The 21,963-nt window shown below is 33.8% G+C and overlaps 2 protein-coding genes across 2 annotated transcripts; one reads left to right on the plus strand and one right to left on the minus strand.

The window, feature by feature from the left end:
* The first annotated feature begins 4,309 nt into the window (after positions 1 to 4,309).
* Positions 4,310 to 6,517, plus strand: LOC147535199 (gibberellin 20 oxidase 2-like). The gene is made up of 3 exons (XM_086648336.1): positions 4,310 to 5,175; positions 5,263 to 5,584; positions 6,003 to 6,517. Exons 1-3 carry the CDS (start codon positions 4,664 to 4,666, stop codon positions 6,264 to 6,266), a joined length of 1,098 nt encoding a protein of 365 aa, XP_086504462.1. The 5' UTR covers positions 4,310 to 4,663; the 3' UTR covers positions 6,267 to 6,517.
* Positions 6,518 to 17,664: 11,147 nt separating this feature from the next.
* On the minus strand, positions 17,665 to 19,558 carry LDOX (leucoanthocyanidin dioxygenase). The gene is made up of 2 exons (XM_086646579.1): positions 18,758 to 19,558; positions 17,665 to 18,405 (listed from the first exon to the last, which is right to left on the minus strand). The coding sequence occupies exons 1-2, from the start codon at positions 19,465 to 19,467 to the stop codon at positions 17,841 to 17,843; spliced, it is 1,275 nt and encodes a 424-aa protein (XP_086502705.1). The 5' UTR covers positions 19,468 to 19,558; the 3' UTR covers positions 17,665 to 17,840.
* Positions 19,559 to 21,963: the final 2,405 nt, after the last annotated feature.

The following is a 21,963-nucleotide window of genomic DNA, read 5'->3' on the forward strand; positions in this document are numbered from 1 at the left end:
GCTCCCGGGTTGGAGGGCTGGGGCTGGGGCTGGGGCTCCCAAAATTTGAATTGGGAGCCCCAGCCCCACCCACGTTGGAGCTGCTCTTAGTGGACAAAAGCTAGAAGCCTTTTCAAGATCATAATACCAAGAGATTCTAGAGTTGTTGTTGTGAAAGCCCTTAGTGATTTCGAATCGAACATATTCATTGAGGGACTTTTGGGTATAAAGTAATACGAAAAGAACTTTGATTTCGACTAAAAGAGGTTCTAATTAGCGTTGAGGGACTTTTGGGTATAAAGTAATACGAAAAGAACTTTGATTTCGACTAAAAGAGGTTCTAATTAGCGTATACATACTATACACTAGCAAAATACGTTTCATTAATCATTCTATAGTAGACTAAGTAATGTCTCTAGCTAGCAAAATGTGGTAGATACTCAGACTTCCAATATATAATCTCTTGAGATTTCATTCTTTTACGTATATTTAGTCTCTTGTAGGAGTACGTTGGCCAACCGGGAGTTTGTATACCTACACGAATCTTTTAACTTCAAATTAGAGTCAAACGAGCACTTCTGTTTTCCGATCCACATTACTAAAAAAAAATGAAAAAGTAAGAATTTTAGAAAAGAGAGAGAGAGAGGGAGCTATCCAAAATTGTTGGGTCTATCAATTTCAAAGTGTGATGGTGTTGATAGAGGGCAACAAAAAATAGCAAATGATCCACCTTTTTATGGGCACGAAAAAGTCCACTTCAATCACCCACCAAAACCTTTTTTCCTCTACCACTTATGTCATATGCTAATAGTCTAGTGTTGGTTTGATAGACCCCACCTCACCAAATCCATACTGTACAAGTGTGAAAACTGATCCAACGATTCCAATTGGTCTTTCACCTTTCAAATTAGACTCACCCAGGCACAGCAACTAGATCCACCTTCTTTTCTATGGTCCCACTATTTTTGTCCTATAATATATTTATTTGTTTTACTTTCAACACGTTTCGATCTATGAAGACTACGATATCATTCCACGAAGAACAATGGGCAAAAGTGTCATACGTCCGTTATAGAGAGTGAATTTTTTCCTTTGATTGTCATATTTAAATCTAGTAACGGAATGCGTGATTTTTTTACATTTTTGCTTATGTCTCAACAAATATATGCATTCCATTAATGATGGAATACATCCAAACATCTTACATGGCTTTGATAACATCATGTGTTTACAAATGTAAATTACAACATGATGATTAGGGAGAGCACTATTACTGCCAAAATTACACATACAAAGACCTCTAAAAGGCCATTACAAAACCCTAAAAGGCTATTCTAAGACCCTTAAAGGCAATTACAAGATCAAGATCTTTACATTATTTATACCATATAATCACAAATTTTTTACATATAAGTAATGAAGACCATCCATATGAATCGAACCCATGATCTCTTGGATTTCAGAGTACCATACGTCTAACACAGTGATTAGTGGAGAACTTTGAGATTTGAAGAGTATGTGGAATAAGTTTCTTTGTCAAAAAAAAAAAAAAATATATGCATTATTATTGAAGGGTTTGGGTCTTTGTGTCACCAAGCTTGTCTAAAACTATGATAGGTCAAAATTTCAAAGTGATAAACTTTAACAAAAAAAAAAAAAGAATTCAAAGTGAGAAACAGTACCTTTCTCATTAAGCTAGAATGAACAAAAGCTAGCCTGGCCACCCCCAACATCTCATAAGTGGAGCACATTAAGGGTTCCAAATAGGTTAAACTCATACCCCATAATCTTGTCTCTTTGCTTGCATGATTTGATTTTTCTTTTCTTCTTTTTGTTTTATGGGTTTAACTTGATTAGATGATTTCCAATCAATCCACCTTTATTATCTTTGGTTTTGACATTGATTTGTGACCAAAGTGGCGATAACTACATTATATATGTACTATATAACTAGCCGTATACTTTTAATTTACATGCTTTAGAATAATATGTAGACGAAGAAAATATTATTTCTATAAACATTATCATTTTGAGAATGTTTTTTTGAGGATAATCACCTTAACATGTGTTTTACATGATATGTGACATGATGGGTAAGTCAAAAGACGAAACAAACAACACGCTCATAAACTACTATAGGAACAACGATCCAATCCCATAAGTTAAGGTATGTGCATTTGTTAGACTATGACCATATTCATGTAACCATTATATAGAGAAGTAGATAACTATGGGGTAGCTAGAAACCAATTTTGAACCTCTGCAAGTAAAACGATTAAAGGTACAAATTTCGAACTTTCCTTCTTGTAAGTTGTACCCATGTAAAACAACATGTATTAGTCATTCACCCTTTAACCTGTTTGGTCAACTAATATGTCCAAATTAACTGATTTCTTGGGTTGGCCCCCCAAAGATTCTCTCCATAATTCACCCTCTTTCTCTTCCCTTTTCTAATTAGTACTACTCCTGTTTAACTAGTACTACTCTTTCAGAAGTTTTAAGTCTAATTGATGAGATCAACTAAATTAAACATAACTAGGGTTTAATTTAATGTGTTGTTAGCTGAGTGAAGTAGGACATTAACCATCTTTTACGAAGATACTTAATACGGGTCTCGAATATTTTGAGAATTTAAAATTAAGACACAGGGAGGGTAGTAGGACATTAGGAGGTGTAATTAGAGGGCAAGGTATCGTGATCCTTGTTACCTGAGGTTGATTGTAAGTCAAGTGAAGATTCTATTCAGAACATCTAGATTGAATGCTCAACGGATCGAATGAGTAACTTGGGAATCTGTTCGGGTTGGGAGATAGCATAAAATCTAGTGGATTTTCTTACTACAGAGTATACAAGGTATGCCTTATTTCTTTACAACCTAGAGGGTATTGATGTGATATATAAAGCTAGTGTGAATAATACTTAAATGGCAGTGTGTGTGCATAAGAAAGTTGTCGAATGTTCATAAAAAAAAAAAAAGAGAGTTGTCGAAGTCTTTAGGATTTTGTAGAATCAATTGAGACAGGAGAACCAAATAATTGTGTTATGTGACAAAACTTTTCCAAACAAGAACTAAATCGTATATGAGCCCACAAATAAACTATTTTGTATGTTGGCAAATAAAAAAGTTAAAAGATAATACTACTATATGAAACCAAATGCATAAATCTTTTACTACTTTTACGAATGAACCACTCAAACAAATTAGGTATAAAAAGGTGTCATTTGGAAGTTCTTTTTGTATGAACCTTCACAATGGACTTAATTATTGGAGTATTAGTTACAAGGATCAAAGTGGGAGTTAGCACTATTTTATCATTACTATTTTTGTAAGATCCCTTTTGTAAATTTAATTTAAATTTGGTTGAAATATTCATTTGGACCACTCATATTACACCTCTTGGATTCTTAACTTGGGAATCTTTTGGTTAAAAATAATAATTATTAGGAAAATAATATTGGACATCAAGCCAAAAGAGAACTTGCCTCTTTTAGAAAGTTTACTTAATATAAAACAATATCCACCATTTAAACTAGAAGTTTGTTTGAATTTATTTTTCGAACAAATTATTCACGGAATGGGTAAGGTTTACGTGATATTGATCTGAAGTCTTGGTCTTACTTATCGCATTGTTACCTTCACCGAAGATGAATTGATTATTTAGTATACAGATATGCAAAAGAACTGCTAAAGTTAAGCTTCTTAGTATTGAGGGATTATTGTAATATAATCTTTGATAGTTTTATGTGATTCGGTTCTGAATCACGTATCACTACAAACCACATAGATTTTATGTCCAGAATATACATAGTTTTTTTTTTCCTATCACTCCTCAATTTTAAAATAGCAAAAGAACTATAACACTGAAAAACAATTATCACACTAACACCCTTATTTCCATTATAAGAGTCCATGCTTAATCACTAGTTATTTTTTTTATGTGATCGTACCAATCACTAGTTAGCTTAGACCATATTTTTATCACAAAATGGCCCACATTAAAAAGAGCTACAAGTGTCCACCGTTCTTTGGTGCAGCGGTTGGACACCGCTTTTAAATCCATGAGATTGTGGGATCGAGCCTCTTTTGGAAACAGTTTGTCATCAAAATTTATCACTTATAATTTAAGTAATATACAATAACTAATATAATATAAATTTGTCAGGGTTTAGGCCTCTCATGTTATCCGGTTAGAGATGCTTTAACCGTAAGTTTGAAAAGATATTACTCATGCCCCCTCCTATAAAGAAGAGCATCCTAGGTTATTCCATATATAGGTTTCTAATACATATTGATTTCATTATAAATATGGGACTCAATTTGCATGTATTCAAAGACATTTAACCTGTAACTTGTATATGTGCAGGGAGAGAGAAAAGTTGGAGAGAGAGAGAGAGAACAACAAAATAGGCAAGAGATTGAAACACCATAAGATTCCAAGTTTTGTTTACCTACTTGTCCAATGGGAAGCCATGGTTTTTCTCTATTCACACTCTTATATCACTCTCATTTCTCTTCTCATTAACAGAAAACCAAACTCTTACCTTTCTCTCTATCTCTCTCTCTCTCTCTCTCTCTATCTATCTAGATATTACTTGATTTCCTTCTCTCTCTAGCTACCTCTCTGTTTTTGTGTTATCTTTTAACTTTGATCATCCAATCATTCATAGAAATTTATTAAGAAAAATGGCTATTGACTGCATTAAAGAAGATAAAAATTCTTCTTTAGTTTTTGATGCATCCATTCTTCAACATGAAAAAAACATACCCGATCAATTTGTATGGCCAGATGAAGAAAAACCATCTTCTTTTGCACCAGAACTCTCTGTTCCTTTAATAGATTTAGGTGGGTTTTTATCAGGAGACTCTGTTTCTGCCATTAAAGCTTCAAAATTAGTTGGTGAAGCTTGTGAAAAACATGGGTTTTTCCTTGCTGTTAATCATGGAGTTGATCTTAATCTTATTAAAGATGCTCATCGTTTTATGGATTATTTCTTTGAAATGTCATTAATGGAAAAACAGAGAGCTCAAAGAAAACCAGGGGAACATTGTGGTTATGCTAGTAGTTTCACTGGTAGATTTTCATCTAAACTTCCATGGAAAGAAACTCTATCTTTTCAATTTTCACCTCAACTTGATCAACCCATTGTTCAAGATTATATGCTTAGAGTTATGGGCGAAAATTTCACCGAATTCGGGTAAGAAAAAACATTGAATTTTTATCTTCTTCATCTTGGGTAGTTTTCGAATTAAACTGATATTTGTGTTTTGATTATGATCATTAGGAGGGTCTATCAGGATTACTGTGAATCAATGAGTAATCTCTCACTAGGAATCATGGAGTTATTGGGATTAAGTCTTGGAATTGGAAGAGAACATTTTAAAGAATTTTTCCAAAAGAATGATTCAATAATGAGACTTAATTATTACCCACCATGTAAAAATCCTGAATTAACATTAGGAACTGGCCCTCATTGTGATCCAACTTCATTAACAATTCTTCATCAAGATCAAGTTGGTGGTTTACAAGTTTTTGTTGATAATCAATGGCATTCAATCCCTCCTAATTCTCAAGCATTCGTCGTTAATATCGGTGATACTTTCATGGTAAGTAGTACTACTACTTCGTATTTGAAGTGACGAGATCCGTACCCTGAATTTTTTATTTATTTATTAAAAGTGTGTTTTCACTTACAAAAAGAAAAATGTTAGTGAACAAGAGAAACTAGGGTGACTCTGTCTAGAAATTTTACGTGTGTTGTTGTGATTCGTGTTTAAGATGATTGTGATCTACTGAACAGCAAATCACGACATGAACGTAAGAATTCCGTTCAGAGTCTGCCTATTTTATCTTTTTCTCTAGCATCATCCCTCACCAAAAATGTAAATTTGCGCATAGGTGGACATGAAAGATTGAGAAGAGGGAAGTGGGATCCATGTTTCTCTCTAAATTCTGCTTCTCCACCTAAGCCTGGTTTATTTGATTAACAGGTTGATGATTAAGGGTTTTGATTGAATTTTGCAGGCATTATCAAATGGGAGATATAAGAGTTGTTTACATAGAGCAGTAGTGAATAGTGAAAGGCCAAGGAAATCACTTGCTTTTTTTTTATGTCCAGAGAAAGAAAAGAAGGTTAGACCACCAATGGAGTTAATCAACATGGAAAATCCAAGAATGTACCCAGATTTCACCTGGGAAACTTTTCTTCAATTCACTCAGAAGCATTACAGATCTGATGAAAGGACCCTTGATGCCTTCTCTAAATGGATTCAACTAAAAGACAACTAATATCTCTCTCTCTCTCTCTAGTACTTTGTAGTTTGTACCCTCTCTCTCTCTCTTTCTCTAGTCCTTTGTACCCTCTTGTCATTGGAGTACTAGGTAGGGGGCAATATTAGGAACAAAAACATAGAGAGAGGGTACAAAGGAATTTGGACCCATAAATGCCTTCTTATTAGGTGTTACAATATTCTAGAGGGTTTTAGTAGTTATATATATATATATATATATATATATATATATATCTAAGTAATGAAAAATATAGAAATTATGGAACAAAGACCTCAATCGATCCATTTTTTATACGTACTTATACGTATTTGCATATGTTTCATCCGATTAATGAAGCTTTGAATATGAAGTTAGGTGTGAACCTTAATAGCTTACAAGTAATTGAACCTAAGACTTGTGAGAAATCGTCAACACAAAAAGACTTGTAAGAAATTATCTCGCCTTAGAACCAACTACACTATTTTTGAGAAAATTAGTATTGTTGAATAATATTTTTTTTAATTTTATTTTGCTTCATATTTTTAAACATGAGAGTATTTCGAAGAATATTTAGATCTTTTTATATGATAATATTAAACTATAAAATAAAACTGAAAAGGGAGAGATTAAATTCAAATGTAAGTTCAGTACACACACATTATATATATGTACATGTACATTATAAATTGTAGTTCAACATTATGGGCATCCATCAAAATCTATAGAATTGTTGGTCTATATTCGAGAAGTGTAGTTGATTACGTCATCACGTGTAAAACAGGCCAGACATGTCACATGTTGTATGATTTAATGATTATTTCGGAAAATACTAGTCCAATGAGGACATGTACAGTTTTGTGAAGGTGCCAGAAAACCAAAATTGGGAGGTTTCCCATGGTTTGGATTTTTTAGGTTTTGGAACTATTCAAGATGGCACTATGTGGGTAATAGGTAAGACTTACCATTTAAAGACTTTACACTATTATTTTTGGGTTTGATTCAATGTCTTGGGTGTTTGTTGACTGCTATATGGATTGTCAATTGTCCTATAAACTTTCGACTTTTTTTTCTTTTTTTTTTGTTAAGTGCTTTCGACTTTTTTTTCAATAGATGAGATTTTTCGTTATCGATGACACTATTTTCCAATGTTGGTCGACACAATGGTCCCCAAGAGGAAACCAAACAAAACAAAAATAACTCCAAATAGCTTCTGAACAAAAGTTGCCCTAACCACTAGTGGCACTATTCCTCCATCGGAAAATAATTGTTCAATAATTTTTCATCGAATAGATTAATGATAATAAGTAGTGTTGGGTAGACAGGAGAGCAAGAGAAGCCATGGGTTCGACATTATCGACCTAGGTAGTTTGGTTAGGCTGTTGGCAACGCTACGATTGGGATCAGAGCAAGCTCGAGCTAATAAAGGCCAAGATATGCAGATCTGCCTGACCCTTATTAATTTGCAAGAAGAGTCAGGGCAGCCCATGGCCTACTTAACTTATCCATCGGTTTGACACGACTAATTAGATAATCTATAACCCACCTATAATTGAAATATGTAAACAAAAATTACAAACACTTCGATAGTCATTATCATTTCAAGGCAACCACACGTTACGAAAAACTCTCAAAACTCATTATAAAGATTGTTCAAGACCATCCAACTACTGTATAAAGGCCCTAAAGGCCATTTAGAAATTAAATTATACTCTGTTTAAGCTATAAACCACATGAGATAACTCAAACGGCACTATCCAACTTAGGACTTCTTAATATTTTAGAGTAACCAAATAGGTTTGGGATTACGATCTCAAATTTAAATATTAGGAACCAAAGCCTAGTCCGGGTGTTTCAAAAGGAGAACTCATGGGTTGGGTTCACAAGGAGTTTTTTTTTTTGAGAATTTGACTACGATCTACGTTAGTTGTTACAAGGCATTGATACATCATGAAGATGTGATAAGCACGATAACCGCACAATTTAAACCACGAATAAAAGAGATCTAAAATCCAACGACATGAAAGAGGCCTAATGCCCGACAAATTGTTACATTATTTAGCCTAAATTAGATAAAATAAATCTTGACGGCAAATTACTTTCATCGAGACTCGATCTCACGACCTCATTGACTTAAGAGGGGTGTCCAACCACTGCACCAAAGGCTGGTGGACTACTCACAAGGGGTTGGAATCCCCCACTTTATTTTATTTTATTTTTTAAAATTTCCTTTTTCTAACTTTTTTTTAGAGTTACTTGTTATTCTTGTTCAATTCTTTGAACCATTTTGTTTTTTTAACCCTTTTTTTATATAAAAGTAAAAGCTTGACACATTTTGAATTTAAAGCCAATAACTCGGTATTCAAAAATTAGAACCAAAATCTTACACATTCATCGGATTGAAAGTCCTTCATTTCAAAGTCTCTCTTTAAATTGAGAACTCAAAAATTTACAGGCTCACAACATCTCGACATCTCCAATGTAAAATTCAACAAAAACTTAAATTATCTTATGTGTCTCAGTCTTAATTAAGATTCTCTTTTCTAAATGACATTGTGGCACTCTAAGAGCATTTCCCTTACAAGACCCGAGAAAGAATCTAAAAAATTTATGTGTCAAGTGTGAAAAGTGGATCTCTAAACGATCTCTTTTCTATTTGACCATTTAGAGACACTCTATTGGGAAACCTTCTCCAATACAACACTCAAGAGAAACTTTAAAAACCTATATTTTAATATCAAATGAATTGATTTGCTTATCTGGCACTTAAAGATCCTCAAGAGGTAGAGTGTCCTCTCAAGAGATCTCTAGGATAAATCTTGACACATCATTTTAGAGTTTCAAGTTGATTTTTTGCATTAGAAATGAATTTTAAAGAGAAACTCTATTAAATTCTATGTGACACTCTAATATTTTGAGTTTGACTGTTGCATTGGAGACGCTCTAAGTTTTTAGAGTTCGGGTGTTCTAAGAGATGCTCTTATTTAAACATCTTAAAATTAAATATTGTCACATCATGTTAAAACCAAAATTAAATCTTTTATTAGAAAAAACTTAAAATATTTTAGGCCACAGTTAGAATTTTTCAATTCAAAACTTACATTGAAGATGCTCCTTGCTAGCTTAGCACCTAGTAAAGGATGACTAACTGATTGAACTTTTACATATTATAGTATAATCATCAAGATGTAATATGTAGGATAGGCATGAGTTTCACCTCCTTTGACAATTGGACATCACATATCAAGAGTTTTGGAGCTTATAGACTACTAACCCAACTATGAAATTTTTTTATTTCAACAAAAAAAAAACTATTAAGTCTTTTTGAATGTTTTTTTCTTTTTCTTTTTCTTTTTCTTTTGGAAATCAAACTTCATTTAAAGGCCAAAAGGCTAATGAGAATTATATCATGAAGTTTAAAAGAACAAAGACAAAACCGCACAAACAAGACTAGTTATGCCCACTTGGAGTGCCTCTAGAGCTGTCTGATCTAACTGGTGGACTAGTCGCCACTAACCAACTAAGGGTAGTTGAATAACTGATGCTTCTTTCACCTTCTTCTCTTCTCGCCGTCAACCGTCGGCGTGCAAATCTCCAGTTTGCGTTACTGTACCCGGTACATCGTAGAGAGAGTTGTAAGTTGATGAAGAAACTCCCAATAGTGATCGATGATCAAAGCACTCATACCTGAATAAAACGAAAAATAAAAAGATCCTAAAGACCAACAAAAGAGGCCCTAAAGACCAACAATATAAACCCTAAAGACCAACAAATAACCATAACATTTATTGTACTTATTATATAGAAAACTAATAGCACTTTCTTCTCCCTTGCTCCGCCACACCATCACCGCCGCAGACCGCACTACTTAAGACAAATCAGAAACCCATCACTAGACTTGAGCAATCCTCACTAACAAATCAGAAACCCATTACAAAAGATAAAACAATTGAATCCCAAAAACGAAAACTTCTAGCATCCTCTATTCATCTTGTTCACATCAATTAGTATCCACACCACCATCCATAAGAAAAGAACCAAATGAGTAAGGCAACTAGCACCACTCTCAAGTCAGTATTTTTATCGAACAGGTTATGATCAATAATCAAATAGAGAAAGAATGAAGATAAATGTTGCACTTTGAGAAGTTCTCTATATTGGGTTGAGATGAAATAGGATTATTGGGTAAGGTGGAGGTTGGGAAGTTAATACACGTGTCGGTTGGTTAGGGGATGGGTCTAGGGGCCAAAATTGGATAGCCCAACTCTTCCTTCCCTCAAAACAAACAAATAAGAGGGGACAGATGTCGGAGTAGGGTAAGACAGACATAGTGGACGTGGTTACCCACGTGCGGGTGTAGCCTCCTCATACCTCTTCACTCTCACTAACTTCCGAATTTCTTCCGTCACGTGGGAATTGTCTTATTCTTTGTCCTTTTCTTCTATTTCTTTTTCTCTTATTCCCAACTCTCTCATAAAATGACAAACCAAAACTCTCCTTTATACTTTTTAATTTTTCTTTTTTCGCCAAAGGTAATTATAAAGCTCAAAATTTGAAGATAATAATAGATTAGACTGAATAATATTATAAGAATTTATTTTTGCACAAATATAATTTTACATCCAAAATGGAATTTCCTACCCAATTCAACACGAAAAATATGTTCGAAAATTAAAAAAAAAAAAAAACTTAGTTTGCTCTCAACAATTTTTAAAATTTTTGAACAAATTCGTTTTTTTCCTCAAAAATTATTTTGCAAAAATATTTCGCATTTTGTCTTTTGCATTTGACGAACACAAATTAACACTAACATTTTAACTAAAGTATTTTTCGATTTGTCTTGTGAAGAAAGAAATGGTTTCCGCATTTTTTGTTTTGCTTTTGACAGAAACATTTAGACTAAAATATTTTTTTATTTGTCGTTTGCAAAAATTAAATTGTATGCATATTATCGTTTGTATTTGACAAACTCATTAACAAACAAATAATATTATATATGTTGTTAACAACATAATTATATATATTGTTCAACATTTTATAACAAATAAGGCAACTCTATATGTTGTCAACATTTTAAAACAACACAATTATATATGGTGAACAATCTCTAGCAACATATTTATATATGTCGTCGACATATAAGAGTAAAAATAGAATCATGGAAAAATATGGTTGTGAAAAGTGCTCAAAAAATGGGGTTTTATGCATTATTTTTTTTAGTGATTTTTTCTTCTACTAGGGCCTAGATTTTGGGTTTTTGATACATTCTTTTTTTTTTCATCTCCCTTTCCTATAGGTAAAATTAGGGGTGAGCAACGGTCGATTTTTTTCGGTTTTGGTTCGAGCCGAAGCCGAACCAATAAGTGGCGGTTTGACTAAATCATTGGTCGAAGTCGAGCCGATCATTCGGCCGACCGACATGGTTCGACTCGGTTTGGTTCGGTTGAGTTCGGTTGATCGGTTTAACCGAGCACAATTTAGAGAAAATGGAAAACTAATGTTATTCATATCATTGCATATATCGAAAAAAAAAATTGAAATTTCATCGTACTTTTGCACCATTACAAACAAAAAAAGAAGTAGAATGAAGAATGCAAAATCTATAATTTTAAGTTACTAACTAAGAATATGTAGTAGTACATAGAAAATCAGTGAAGACTTACCTCTAAAACTTTTCAATCAAGTTGAATAGATTATGGTTGATAATGTCAACAACAACTAGGAAGGTGGACAGACAGTAGTATGGAAGAGTTGATTAAGGGTATTCTATTTTTTTTTCCTTTGTTATTTAATACTTTCTAACTTTACATATATATTATTTCATTTTTCTTTAGGGTTCGGTCGGTTCGATTTGGGCGGTTTCTAGAAACTCAAGTCGGAGCCAAACCAGACCGATTTAGGTTTGACCGGTTTTTCGGCCGAACCGAGTCGAACGGTGATCGGTTCGGCCCAAAAACCGATCGGTGCGGTTCGACTTGGTTTGGTTCGGTTTTTGCTCACCCCTAGGTAAAATGAAAGAGTAATGGTATAAGTATGATGTCTTACGTGATACTCCATAATTTAGTCTCGAAAAAACGCGATCTCACAGTTGTAAAGGACCTCACTAAAATTTGTAGAGGTGAATGGAACAAAGTTGTTTCTGAAATGACAATATTGCTCTCTCTATATATATGCATTAGATAACTATTTCATATATGAATTTCAATTGTTGTAAGTTAGAATTTACACTTACGAATATTGGGCCTCAGTCGACCCGTCCAATGGGCGTCCCACGGGGTTGAGTTTAGGCTCAGTCCCAACTAGGGGTGTATTCGAGTTGAGCCGAGTCGAGTAGTAAGATGTTCAAGTTCGGTTCGTGTATTTGACTGTCGGGCTCGAGCTCGAGCTCGCTCGAGTAATTGTCCACTTGTTCAAGCTCGGTTCGTATAAGTTTGAAAGAGCTCGAGCTCGAGCCCGCATTCTTTTAAACTCATTTATCAAAATACTTCAAATTAAAACTTTCTAAATTATCAAAATACTTCAATGATCATTTGTCACATACAATAATAATGATTAATGATTAATATTCCGATAAATTTTTAATGGTTGATATTTCATGTACAAGTTTCAATACTAATGCGTAATTATGTACTACAATATTATAAGAATATGTTAAACGAGCTGTTCATGAGTAGCTCGTGATACACTAAAGAATGATCAAGCTCGGCTCGTTTACATAAACGAGCATGATTTTGGGCTCATGTTAAGCTCGTGCTCGTTAATATTCGAGTCGAGCACGAACAATAGTCGAGTCGAGCTCGAGCAGCTCGTTAAGAGCTCGGCTCGTATACACTCCTAGTCCCAACCCAACCCTTCTGCTGACCTTACAGATAGGGTCGATTGAAGGGGTCCACCATGACCTTTGGGGTTTCCCCAACGGTCATGTTGGAATGGCAGCGCGAGATACTTATTAAGTCTTCTACGCGACTCAAAAAATTTCTTTTAGTTACTTTTAGTAATCATTATTGTTTAGTTATACTTAAGTAGATTTAAATTTGTAAACAAGTAGTTGTAATCAATGTTGTTTAATCGAACTTATCAAGTAAATTGAGAAATTAAAAATTCAAATTTTATTTACATGCGTCCATTCATCTTATTTTTCTTAGAAATTACACCTTAGTCGTCGTCCAACAGGTAAATTGCTTCACCAAAAAATCTAGTAGAATAATCTAAGCAAGTCAAAGTTGGACCAAATATGTCAATCATAGATGTCTAGCAACTTTATAATTAATGGACTCCTCCCATTGAAGGGGTATAAGGATTTTGTTTTTATTTGCTTTCCCACCAACACCAAGCAAGCTATTGGTGGTAACATCTTTTTCTATCATATTGAGGGCATGTCCCTCATTGATATGGATGTCAAAATCCACAAAATATTTTCACCCTTTTGTGGGCAGTGTCGGACTATTTCTTATAAAAGATTAGATCTTATTAGTTAGACTTGATTTCATAGTAAAGTTAATGATTTCATAAACTATATTGTCTAGCCTTTTATGAACTATGCATGTAAACCACATTTGTGAGTGTAAGTTATCTAGTGTTCGACACCGACTTGTCCGATTAAAGAGTCAGAGTTAGAACGAATGTTTAACTAGTTAGCACATCATATGGCGCGATGTAGGCTAGTATAATTCTGCATCATGGAACAACAAAAAAGATTCGTTCTAGAGTGTCAAAATGTTTTTTTTTTTAATATAAACTAACTACTTTCGATGTAGAACAAAACTTACAAGAAGAGAGTTGAATAGCTAGAAGAGAGGGGAGGCCCTCGTGAAGAAAATCCAACCAAAATCTGGTTGACCGGAGAGAAAAGTTTCCCTCTCCTTCCAGCGACTGCAGAAGAAAAGGAGAGGAAAAACCCTCTTTGTTTCTCCATATCCAACAACATTGAGGATTGGGGAACTCCATTGACAGAGATTTCCAATAAAGTAAAAAAGAGAACAAAAATAAAGAATAAAATACGTCAATTTTGGAGTACGATAACATCATATGTTTCTTTGTTCACGAAAATTGTAAAATTTTTTCTCTTAACAAAAACTACAGCAAGTGTTGGTTGTACGGTCACACTTTCATATGTTCCTATATATTATAAAATTGATAAATAAATATTACGTTATATGATTTTCATTTTATTATAAGTGTGTTGCGTAAATATATAGCTTACTTTTTCCTAAAATACATATATAATTTGAACAGATCGAGATGGCTTAAATAATAAATAGGTGATGCTAAGAAATGTTTACCAAGGAAGCCGACAACTATTAGTATTGTTAGGATCGGATGAGGAGGAAGACCAACAGAGGGACCAAACTCAAATAGATCCAAGAAGTGGTCAATGCCATTATCTATCTTGATATTTGGTGTGGCAGTGCAGACTGATCCCTACAAATATGTCTTTTACTATTTAGACTCTTTAACTTGAATTAACTATTCTTCCTATTTTAAATAGAACTCAAACTTTGTACCTTTTTTTCCATCTAAGTAATAAGAAATCAAGAATCACACTCTGACTAGTTTAAGAAGAATTTTTTTTTACTTAATTTGTGGTTTTCTTATGGGTTAAATCTAATTTACCCCCAATTTGTGGACAACTACAAATTTGGTCTCTAGACTAGTACCGTATGTCTGCTAAAATTTAGCAGTCAATTTTTTTAACACACATTTCAAAACTGTTTACTTTTGTTATATTTTTCTTAACATATTCTTTTTAAGAGAAATGCTAAGTGCATAAAACATCTTGACTTAATTTGTGACATGTTAAGTCACTCAGGTAAAAGGACCGTCCAGATTTTGACTTAATCTGTGAAATGCTAGGTCACTCAGGTAAAAGAATCGTCTAGATCATAATCAAATTTTGATATTTTTTATTGAAGGTGAGTCAGGATGTCATAAATTAAGCCAAATTTTTTTGTACAAATACAAGTTCCATTTGTTTAATACTCTCTGTTTCTTCCTTCCATTAGCACCGCTACTATTAACGCCTCCACCACCAAATCACCAATACCATCTCTCTCTTGTTATTTAGTTTTGATGTGGAGATAACGAGTAACGACATGACTCTTGTGTGTGCTAATTGCTAAACTAGAAATATCAGAGTCTACCGAAACCTTTTGATTCGTAAGGTCTACCGTTAACAGTCTTATAACACCTATATCACCCATTGTGAATTTGTGATCATCTTTCAAATAAAAGACAGAGAAAAGGACAAATTTATAGTTAAGTCCAAATTAGACTAATATTATTGCAAGAGGACATGTTGTTTGTGCTTCTGTCATTCGTCAATATTATAATCTCCATATTAAATAAGACATTGAGACGAATCTATAAAAGTCAGAGACCAAATCAACTATACATTCATATAGGTCAAAAAGTTAATTTGCTTAATGTAAAATATTAGAATTTTAATAATAAAAAAATACACTTAAAAGATAAATTTGTTTGGTCTTCAAATGAATTAAATAGGTTCCTTAGTTTAGTAATTTTAATTTATGTTATTAGAGTTAAAGGTTCAATCACTTCTCGACACCATATGCTTTGATCTTAGAGATTTATTTATATTAAGATAAAAATTTGAGTAACCAATGAGATATAGTTTTATGTTGTTTTAGCACATAAAGTTAAGATACATTGGTTTCATGAATTAAAGACAAGAGTTTGAATAAAAACCAAGAAGATCTATATAGATTAACTAGTCTGGTTGTGGTCTCACTATCTCACAACTTGATTGAAGTCTACGAAAAAAGAATAGATTACCACGATCTTTAAATTAATATAATATCTTATCTGCAGAGAGTAATGCCAATTATACAATATCACAAATTAAATAACACATTTGCGATCCACATTACACCAAAAAATTCCAAAAGAAAAAAAAAAAAGCTAAATAAATTTCCAACAAACAATCAATGACTTCGAAAGTGTCAACTGAACATCTCGTTTTCACTATGTTTAGTGTATGTATATTAACAACGTCTTTCAAAAGTCTTTCCCTATTTGAAAAAATGAATCATATTAATATTATAAGTTTTGAAACTAACAAAATATACATAATAAAGAAGAGAAATAATTACGTTTATTCGGCAATAGACGTAAACTAGACAACCCATTAATCCGGGGCATATTTGAAGATTTAAAAAATGTAGAAATTCGAACCTAATAATTTTTTGGAGATAATATACTCATGATTTAATTTGGAATCTAAAATTCACCTTCTTAGACTTGTATGTGCACGTGAGTCTGTACTCCAATCAAAGCTTCCTTCATTCTAGAGATATTTTTAGTGCAGTTGAATAGTTACAAAATTCTTATTTGTTGATGACGTCCTCCTGCAATAACTTTTTTTTTGGAGAAGAGGGTTTATCTATAAATAACATAAAAATAGTAATCATCACAAAAGAAGACAAAAATGTATCATGTAACAAAAGAAACAACAGAACAAAGTTTCAAAACTTTTTAACTTTAGCCCTTTGTTTTATGACTTTTAAATTATAAACCAAATATCCCCTCGTGCTTCTCTCCAATCAATCACATAAATACAATTATAGGTACTTGTCTCTAGAATATTTAACATTAGCTCCTTCTCTTGATACTTTAATTACATGGGTGTTAATAGTAGGAGGCAGAACATAGTCCATTCCGTATTCCTTTCCCAACACATTCAATTTTAACGAAGATGGATTACGCAAAATTGAAGGGGAAATGCTAATTGTACAAAGTATTTTGACAAAATTCTTGACTAGATGAGTCAGTAAAAGAACAGTTACTTTACTTCGTAGTCAATCTTTGAAATTTTTTATCTTATAATGAAAGTGAATTGACCATGTAGATTTTGTCAAATCCAGAATCTAAGATGGACCAAGTCTGCCTAGCCCCTCGAATTTGACGCCACATACAACAAAGCAAAAACGACTTACAGGAGGCTGAGCATAAGCCCGTTTAATGGACCCAGTTGATTAAAACTGTTAGGTAAGGTCTTACATATATTATCCAATAGATAAGTAAATACATCTAGGTTTTGGTTAGTTTAGGTGGTGGTGGTGGCGATGGAGATAAGAGAGAGAGAGCCGGTGACTCCTCCGCCATCCGCGGTTGACATTTTTTGTTTTGAAATGGGGTGCGGTATTAGAAAACTAAGATTTTGGAAACACTACATTCAACCATGTGTCGGCTTTGTAAAGAGTTTGTGCGCCCTTAACACTTCTCTAATTTTTTTTTTTGGCACTCGATTTTTCTCGCTCCTTTTTGGCCCACTAAGAAGCCCAATAAACAACAATTTTGTGGTAAGCTTTATAGGCACCACAAGAATCTCTTAAGCCCAAGGTCACACCAAATATTAAGTAGTAAACAAAAATAAATTAATTTAACCAGAGACAAAAAAGAATTAACAAATCTATCCAAAGGATTGTATTAGATTCATCTTTTAAAGTTCATAACACACATAAAATAGAAATACAGACTTAACCCAAATGCATTCAAGATTAGGGTTTATGGACTAACACACAAATAAGAATTAAGTTCAAGAAGTAGTAATAATAAAACTTAAAACCCTAATTAAACTTATTTTGATATAATATTTTCTTGAGTTTTCTTGAAGAGCTTCTGCTGAATATGCTGAGCAAATGTTCTTGGTGTAAATAATGGAGGTTCTGAATCACTAACAAGCTCTGGCAATGGCTTTAGAACAATTTTCTCCTTTGGTGGTTCACAAAAAACAGCCCAAGAAATTCTAACTTTTTCTTTATTCACTAATCCTCTATGAAGTATGCTTTTATACTTACCATTACTAAGTATTTCAAGAGTGTCACCGATGTGTACAATTATCGAATCGGGCACACATTTTGCAGTTACCCATTTTTCTTCATAGAAAACTTGAAGACCAGGAACCATATTGTGAAGTATGAAGGTTAGAGCACTTATATCTGTATGAGCTTCGACACCAAGGGCGAGTTCCGGTTGAGGGCATTTTGGGTAATAATTTATTTTTAGTTGGAGTAATAATTCTTCCATGCCCCCTACTTCCTTTTCGAGTCTTCCTTCTTCTAGTCCAAGACCAATCGATAAAATTGATAAGACCTTTGTTACTAGTCCTCGTAATTGCCTTGCATACTCGCTTGTCAACTCACTACATCAAAAACATCAAATCATTGCTCAATTTTTACTAGATTTGTGGCAAAAACAAAAACTTTGTATATACGACGTAAACAACTGGTATGTAACAATTATTTTTCTACTATAGCTACTCTTAATTGTTCCTTAAATAACTGTTATGATCTTAAAAGGGTCCTTTATTTCTATTTTTACCCTTACGCCATTTTTTCGTTTTTGTTCTGATTTTAACCTTTTCTTCAATGTTAACCATTGAGACAAACAAAAATCATTAGATCGAACGGGCTAGTTTTTACTGATTAGTCTGTTTATAATTAAAAAAAAAATGACTACGAAAAGTAAAGGAACGGACATCGAATAGGACTTACATATAATCTGCAGGTGTCTTAGGCCATTGAGACAAATCTCTCTTATCCTCTGGATAAGCAAGATGAAAGAAATAATCTTCCCATTCAAGTCTTCCACTTGCATTATTAGCAAGTTTACTACCATAACCAGAAATCTTACCAGAAGAAGCATCATTAGCATAAACTTCTTTTTCTTCAATTGGAAGATCAAAGAAAGCTTTACCTGCAATTTTAAGTTTATTAATAAGATCATAAGAAATTCCATGGTTAGTTAAATGCATAACTCCCCATGTCATTGCAGCATTCTTCAAGTCTTCCATACATTTCTCTTTCACTACTTTGTCTTCCGAATCGATTCCTTTTAAATCGATTACGGGTATTTGAGGACCGGTATCATACTTCTTTTCTTCTTCGAAAACGTCGTTTATACTATCTCGTTCTTCTTTGGTTCGAATATATTCTTGTGGAATTGATTCAACTCCACTTGTTGCTAAACTTTCAACTCTGTTAATTGTTGTTGGTTCAATAGAGGATGGAAGAAGGTTAGGGTTTTGGTTTTCATGTGTGGTTGTTATTGTACTATCAACTTTGTTACTTGGTTGAAGAGGTAGTACTTGTTCTACTACTTCCACTAATGGAGGAGGGTTTGGTTTTTGGACTTCATTAGTGCTAATTGTTATTAAGCTCTCAAGTTTGTTGCTTGGTGTTATTGCTACTTGGGTTGGAGCCATTAGTACTTATCTCTCTTTCTCACTCTCTCTAGATTTTGTTTTCTTTCTCTCTCTGTCTCTAAGTGATTTGAGTTATGACGTTTGTGAAGACCTTTATATAAAGGAATGGGTTTTGGTAGGTACACTGACCAGACTGGTATGGCACGAGTGGGCACCAACCATTTAACAAATATTTGTTTGTGGTAAGTATATATATGTACTCAAAAGAGACCATGTAATAAAAAATAGAATGTTAAGTTGTCCTCAGAACTTCTACATTTACTAAGGAACAACAAATATATAGTCAAATTGAACTTCATTTTGAATAATAAGATCCGTTAGTTTGTAAAGTCTGCTTAAATTTTTTTGTTCCTTATCAGTACTCGTTTTAAATTTTGGGAAATGATAGAGTGACTTAGAATTTAGTATTGAGATGATGACATATTTCTTTATTTGGAAACAAAAACGGTCCCCACCGTGGTCAAATTTTGAAAAAATCTTGTCTTTTAGTGAATTCCACGTCATTATGTCATCCTCTAAGTAACTCTAACATCTCCCTTAAATTTTAACATAGCCGAACGAGGTTTGTGTTCCAAACACATCCATTTCTAGTCCATTTTGTCATAAAGAAGGAGATAATCCAATCTCTCGCACTTTCTAGTTCTTGCAATTTCCTTTTGGCAATAGTACATTGGAAATGGAAATGATTAAACGTCACGCAAGTTGGCATTGAACTTATATAGTAAAATGTATTAAGCCACGTATGCAACACTGAAAAGAAGATGAAGAGTTGGGTAGTTCTCAAGGAGCTGTCACTTCCACAATGCCTTAGCTAGGGGTGGGAATTCTACCCGAAAGCCCGATACCCGTCACGTTTACCCGCGCCCGACAATGTCCATGGACGCCCGCGCCCGAAGATGGGTACTACCCGCCCAGCCCGATGATTTTTCGTGGGCGGGCTCGGGTAAAAAGCTCTGCCCGCCACCCCGCCCATACCCGAGCCCGATATGCTCACCCGACGGGTGCCTATAGATGCCTATCACTTTGAGTGTCGATTATACTTCACTATAAAGCCCAAAGTAGATTTAAGGTTTCTCCCAAGATATATAAACTACATATTGAAGCAACCCTAATAGTTTACCACATTGAATCTGAAAAATTCGGTAGCATAGAGAGAGAGAAAAAGAATCTACGTTCCCTCTAGCCGTTTCTCTCTTATTTACTAGACCTTCTTGTGCCAACCTTCTTCTCTATTAAATAAGTTATTGGGATCATCTTCCATCTCTATGTAGTGGTCAAATTTTAAGATTATTTTGATGTGAAGGAAGAACAAAGAAGAACTAATGAAACATACAAAGACAAGAAAAAAAGTGGAAGACAACCAAGTCTCATGTTTGCATATATAGATCTATATCAGTTGTTGATTTCTTATGTTACGGAATCTGAGTATTTCTTTCATTCTTGATTTATAAGTTTTGTAAAGTTTTGGTATCAATTTGTTTAAAGAAGCTTATTTGAACAATATCAAATTTCTAGAGTTTTCTGATCTGGTAAAAAAATATCAGATAAAGAAACCCGATGCCCGATTTGCCCGAAGCCCGACTTGCCCGATGCTTTAGTGGGCATGGGCGGGCTTTGATCATAGGAGATTTCAGAAAAGCCCGCCCGAATCCGCCCGAGAACCCGAGTGGGCAGAGGAGAAACTTACCCGACCCGCCCGAGTCCGATTCAGAATTACCCGCGGGTGCCCATACCCGCCCGATTCCCACCCCTAGCCTTAGCTACCATTCTCTTTGTACATTTTTTTTCTTCCTTCAAACTTTCACTTACCATTATATTTGGCAATTTTGGGTTTCTAGTCAAAAAATCTACCCCTAAACACACATTTAGTCCACCCTAATATTAATATAGGATTTTAAGCCAAAATAATAATTATAATGGATATTTAGTCCAACTTAGTTAAAATATGTTTATATGTCAAGGTTACAGTGTTTTTCTGTTTATTGATTTTTGTTTTGTTTCATAAATTACCTGTTATTTATTGTTAAAGTTTCATACTTTATTTCATTTTTTTCATGTGCGTCATACATAACACATTATGTATCAACAATGTTTCTTTAAAACGGAAAAAGACTAAAAACCTATTTTTTTAGAAGATTGGACCTTAAACCCTTTTTGAACTTTATTTTGGACTTAAAACCCATGGACCCTTATATTTGTCCCATCTACAAGTTAAGTTGTATTTGGAGTCACGGATTTAAGATACCTGTGAACTACTTGCTTTAAGTTTTAGAGGTGTCAAGAAGGACAACTAAATTTGGCAACAAAAAATTATATCCATCCCTCAGAGAAGCTCGTAGTCCTAACCCATCTATCGATCAGACGACTTAGGTGGGTGGAGCTCTTGCAGGGTCATTTTTTATTCAACTTTTCATGTTGAGCCCATGTACTCTCCCATTTTATTACTCTATTATCTTATGTCTTGTGAACAATATGAACAACCCAAATCTAAATCAC

The sequence above is a fragment of the Eschscholzia californica genome, unplaced genomic scaffold (assembly GCF_041429995.1).
Source record: "Eschscholzia californica isolate CP2 unplaced genomic scaffold, dmEscCali1.0.p SCAF_6, whole genome shotgun sequence".
Lineage (NCBI taxonomy): Eukaryota > Viridiplantae > Streptophyta > Magnoliopsida > Ranunculales > Papaveraceae > Eschscholzia > Eschscholzia californica.

Excerpts from the sequence above, each read along its gene's own strand:
- LOC147535199 (XM_086648336.1), top strand. The coding sequence starts at position 4,664 with ATGGCTATTGACTGCATTAAAGAAGATAAAAATTCTTCTTTAGTTTTT. Across the intron at positions 5,176-5,262 it reads GAAAATTTCACCGAATTCGG|GAGGGTCTATCAGGATTACT; the intron begins GTAAGAAAAAAC and ends TATGATCATTAG. Across the intron at positions 5,585-6,002 it reads ATATCGGTGATACTTTCATG|GCATTATCAAATGGGAGATA; the intron begins GTAAGTAGTACT and ends TGAATTTTGCAG.
- LDOX (XM_086646579.1), bottom strand. The coding sequence starts at position 19,467 with ATGGCTCCAACCCAAGTAGCAATAACACCAAGCAACAAACTTGAGAGC. Across the intron at positions 18,406-18,757 it reads AAGACACCTGCAGATTATAT|TGAGTTGACAAGCGAGTATG; the intron begins GTAAGTCCTATT and ends TTTTTGATGTAG.